This window comes from Mus caroli, chromosome 16 (genome assembly GCF_900094665.2).
Source record: "Mus caroli chromosome 16, CAROLI_EIJ_v1.1, whole genome shotgun sequence".
In the NCBI taxonomy this organism is placed as follows: Eukaryota; Metazoa; Chordata; class Mammalia; order Rodentia; family Muridae; genus Mus; species Mus caroli.
In genome coordinates, this window is record NC_034585.1 from 35,638,430 (window position 1) to 35,643,457 (window position 5,028).

The 5,028-nt window shown below is 44.5% G+C and overlaps 1 protein-coding gene across 2 annotated transcripts in view; it reads left to right on the forward strand.

Annotated features, from left to right (window-relative positions):
* The first annotated feature begins 580 nt into the window (after window positions 1–580).
* Window positions 581–5,028, forward strand: part of Tmem39a (transmembrane protein 39A) — a 29,248-nt gene continuing 24,800 nt past the window's right edge. For both annotated transcript variants that reach the window (XM_021184782.2, XM_021184784.2), the window contains exons 1-2: window positions 581–882; window positions 1,857–2,043. In XM_021184782.2, coding sequence (XP_021040441.1) covers window positions 1,931–2,043 — 113 coding nt within the window. In that variant the 5' untranslated portion in view covers window positions 581–882; window positions 1,857–1,930. The remainder of the gene's footprint in view (window positions 883–1,856; window positions 2,044–5,028) is intronic.

Genomic DNA, 5,028 nt, shown 5'->3' on the forward strand with positions numbered 1-5,028 from the left:
CTGGCTGTCCTGGAACTCACTTTGTAGACCATGCTGGCCTCGAACTCAGAAATCCACCTGCCTCTGCCTCCCAAGTGCTGGGATTAAAGGCGTGCGCCACCGCTGCCCTGCTTCTAACCGTGCATTTATTGTTCTTAACAGCGTTACTGAAGCTTGTTGCTGCGTTCTCTTATTTACTAGACTGAACTTTTCTAGAACTCGTTCTTTATTTCTATTATCTACCTAGTTCATTATTTAATATCCAGTCCCTGCAAGGGGGGAGGGGCAGGCGTTCGACGTGCGAGTCACAGTCGTTTGCATATGAACGACGTGACCTTAGGTGGCATCTCCGAATTTCCCTTCTCTTCTCCAAGCATTTCTCTAGACACTAGCTGACTGGAGCCAGGGAAAATTTGGGGAAAAAAAACAACCAAAAACCAAACTAACCAACCAAACAAAAAACTCCGCCGGGCACGTATGGGCCGGAAAGCCCGGGCTCGGGAGAGTCCCACTGCGCAGGTGCGCCGGGAGGAGGGCGAGCCGGCTCTGCTGGCCGCAAGTCTGTTTCCGGGGGCCAGCGCGACGCAGAGCTGACGTCATCGCTGTGCGCTGCCACGTCTCCTCAGCTCCCGGGCGATGGAGTCTGAGGATGATGAGTCTTGGTGATGGGGTCGGGCTGTGCTTCTGACTTTAGCTCTGGCTCTGGCACGGACTCCCGGCCTGGGTCTGGTAACCTAGCGACCCGAGAGCTTTCTTTGACTGTCCAGTGGGATCCTGCCCGCGTCCCGGCAGCTGTTTTTGGAGCGCTTCAGAGGAGGGAGTGAGTTCGGGTGCCCGGGGTCGCGGCTGTGAAGCCGCCGCCTCCTCCCAGGGATCCCTCTCCGTGGCCAGCCTGTCCCATGCGTGAGTTTTACTTAACCTGCTTTGTCATCTCACCGGCCCTGGCGTGCTTCGGCTCTTTCGGCCGCCGGGCTGGGACCACTAGGTGATTCCGTCTTGGAGGCTTAGTCCAGTCAAGTTTGTGGTTTCTCGCCTTCCACCTCGAACGATCTCTTGCTGAAGTGTCCCAGCCTTTTGCCCTCACCTTACTTTCTCTTTAATTGAGCAGGGATCAGCTTTCTTTGCCTTTAAAAGTTTGGAGTCTTTGTCCCACCTGGCGTTTGTTAGCCTGCAGTGGACTAGGGAACCTCGGATCCCTCTACAGTAGTAATGTTACGCAAAAAAATTTTTTTTCAGAGTATTTGTAGTCGTATTTAGGAAATATGTGGTATATGATGGCAGAACCATGTTTGCCGAAATTGAGGAAAACATAATTTCGTCGTCCGCCCCCCCTCCCCCCTGAAGATCTCTTTCGCCCTTTAATTTTGCACGTTCATTTAATTTCTTAGCAGTTTTACAGAAGATTTTCTGAAACGGGCAACCATTTGAATGAAATGAAGAAACAAACTCGGGTTAAATGACTTGGTCAAGGTCAGAAACCTGTGGCAAATCTTATCTCAGCCAGATTCCTTGATAACAACCTCATATTTTGGACAGTGATATTTCCTGTATTTCAAGTGATTTTAATGTGAAATTGAAAATGAGAATCGAGTAAGTTGTGGTGTTTCTTGTAGAATGCCACCTCGTAGATTGTAGTCTGTTTTATTTAAGAAAAAGTCAGCAAGAAAAGACACCAGCCAGGAGTTGCCTTAATGCTGAATACAGCTGAGCTCAGAATTTAAGCCTCTGACCCCAGATCCAAGCAGTATATAGGGACAGGAACATTTATTTGAAAATTCAATCTGGATTTTATAAGATCTGCTCACTGAGTTTTAACATTTGCTTGTTATACCGACTTCTATAAAAAGTTACAATCTTTTTTTATTATTATTATTCAGAGCTGAAATAAGTTGACAGTCATCAGCCTGGGTGGCAACTTCAGGTGGCACTGGAAACTACCTGGTTCCTGGACATGCCCAGTAGAAGGCGGGGTCCCAGTCGGCAGCAGCTAAGCCGGTCAGCTTTACCTTCCATACAGACATTGGTCGGCGGCGGCTGTGGCAATGGAACGGGCTTGAGGAACAGGTAAAGAACATACCATTCTATGCATAACACTTGGCATGATGTGTAATAGCCTGTTATCAGTAAGACTAATACAAAATAATTCTATTCAAATATTTGCTTATCAAACTTTGTTCTTATCACTGAAGTAGGAATTCTGCCTTTGAAGACTGAAAACTTAGTGTTTCACTTTTCCGAGTTCTTTGCACGTAGAATGATGTTACGCAGGGACCACAAAGTAGAAGTGTCCATTTCTCTTTTCCTTTCCTTTCCTTTCCTTTCCTTTCCTTTCCTTTCCTTTCCTTTCCTTTCCTTTTCTTTTCTTTTTTTAACATAAATTTTTTTTTTAAGTTTTATTTATTTGTTTTATGTGTACCGAAGTTTTGCCTGCATGTATGTCTGTGTACCGCTTGCATGCCTGATACCTCTAGATGCCAAAAGAGGTTATTGGGGGTTTAGATGGTTCTGAGCCACCATGCATATTTTGGGAACCAAACCTTGGTCCCCTGCAAGAGCAGATAATGCTCTCAACCATGGGACCATCTCTATCCTCCAACTCCCTTAAAAATGACCCATCGGGGTCACTTAGTCCCTTTCTTTTGCTTCTGGTTGTGGGGCCATCTTCTAAAATGGGGTTGACCTACCAGGAGCCACACCCTTAAAGAAAATGGACCTATCCACCCCAGGAAACCATGAACTGTTCATAGCTCCTCAGTTAGAGGTGGGGGCTCATAAGCCTTTTCCTCTTCTTTAGCCCCCAACATTGTTTTGTTTTGTTTTGTTTTTCGAGACAGGGTTTCTCTGTGTAGCCCTGGTTGTCTGGAACTCACTCTGTAGACCTGGCTAGCCTTGAACTCAGAAATCCGCCGGCCTCTGCCTCCCATGTGCTGCGATTAAAGGCATGCACCACCACTGCCTAGCTTAGCGCCCCCACATTTTATTATTAAAAGATATTCTGGCAAAAGGTTGTTTGATTTAATAATAACTGTAAACTGTAGCCTAAAAATGTTAAGAATTGTGCCGTGTTATAGAGGATCCTAGAATTTGAGTTTTGTGTGTATGAGTGAGTGTGTGTGCGTGTATGAGTACATGTGCATGTGTGCAGGCGCATGCATGAGTGCATATATGCGTAGACCAGAGGACAAGCTGAGGTGTTATTCCCCAGGCACTCATCACCTTTGTTGTTGGGACACAGGCTCTCAGTGGCCAGAAAGTCACCAGATAGGCTAGGATGGCTAGCTTTTGAGCTCCAGGGATCTAGCTGTGTCCTCTGTGCTGGGATTACATGGATATGTACCACTATGCCCCAGTTTTCAGAGCTTTGTTTTTAGAACTTTGTATGGGAGCGCTGTATCTACATCACTACCACCCCAATGCCCATGACCTCCCCAGCTTATGGTCTTGTAGTTACTGTTATGTGTATATACATATTTGTGCATGTGTATATACAACCTACTGAGTGTGTGTAGTGTTGCTCATATATAAGTATTTAGAGCTGACCTCTCATCCTATGGAGGCTTATGCAGGGTGGGTCTGGAGGCTTGATCATGCAGCAGTACAGAGATACTTTTACCTAGTCATGTGTTTGGTTAAGATTTTTGCCTGAATATTGTTTCTTCCCCTACAAAGAGTTTTTTCATGTCTTGATTTGGTTTCCAGAGTCAGTACCACTCCTGTCTTTCAGGCTCTCTTGATATATTTGAGAGTTTGTGTGGAGGTTCTAGCAGAGGAGTACAGTTACTCATATATACTTGACCTAACACACTGGTCCTCTTCCACTTGTGGAAGGAAGGCCCTTCTTTTCATCTGAGTGCTTTGGAGCTGTGGGCGTAGAGGGGGCTGCCCATCTAGCCACCCAGATCAGTTGAGTCAGCTCTGTTGATTGACATTTTGGATTCCCCCTGGGCTTCTTCCTGATCTGCCCTAGGTAGCTTAGAAGGAAAAAGTGACCAGGAAATCCTGGTAGTTGGCAAGGCTTACTGGTCCTCTCAGTTAGACTAACTTCTAATGTTTCAATTACTAGAATGTTGAAAATTTAAGAATAAGGAAAGGAGGGCTGGAAAGATGGCTCAATAGTTAAGTGCACTGACTGCTCTTCTGGAGGTCCTGAGTTCAAATCCCAGTCACCAGATGGTGGCTCACAACCATCTGTAATGAGATCCGATGCCCTCTTCTGGTGTGTCTGAAGACAGCTACAGTGTATTTACATATAATAAATAAATCTTAAAAAAAAAAAAGACTAAGGAAAAAGGAAGCAGTTTGCAATTTAAAAATGAATTAGAGCCCAGCTTTGGTGGTACACATCTGTGTCCCGGTACATGGGAGGCTAGGGTGCAGGGATCTAGCACACAAGGGCAGCTTTGGCTACACATTTAGACCCCATCTCAAACAAAATGACTAGGGCTGAATGAAGCTTCATTCCTAGGTAGTGCTGCTTACTCTTGGATTCTGTAAACAGTCTAGTGGGAGGAAAGAGAAACATTTGAAAAGTCTGGTGTTTTTAAATGCCCTTGTTGTTATTATTATTATTATTGTTATTGTTATTATTTGAGACAAAGTCTGGCTGGCCTGGCCTGGAACAAGCTGTGTAAACCATGATACCCTCAAACTTGGTCTGCTTGCCTCTACCTCCCAAGGACAGGGGTTAAAGGCATGTGCCACCAAACCTGGCAGTGTTGATAGTTTTAACTGACTTTAACAATGCACCTTTTAAAATCTATTTATTTATTTTGAGGAGGGACTTCTGATATATTTTCCTATTCTTTCTTGTGCCTTTTATTGGCTTTTGAGGTTTAGGTCATATTTGGTTTGGTTCTCCAGCCTTCTTCCTCTTTTAATATATGTGATTTTTTGCAATTGTAAACGAGGGGATGGAAGAATGTGCTTTCTGGTAGATTAAAAATCAAAGGTAGTAATTTATTTAAAAACCATTGTGACTATGATTGATATTTTATGATATGTTTACCTCACGAGATTGGTTTGGAAAAAGACTTTTTTTTTTTTTTTTTT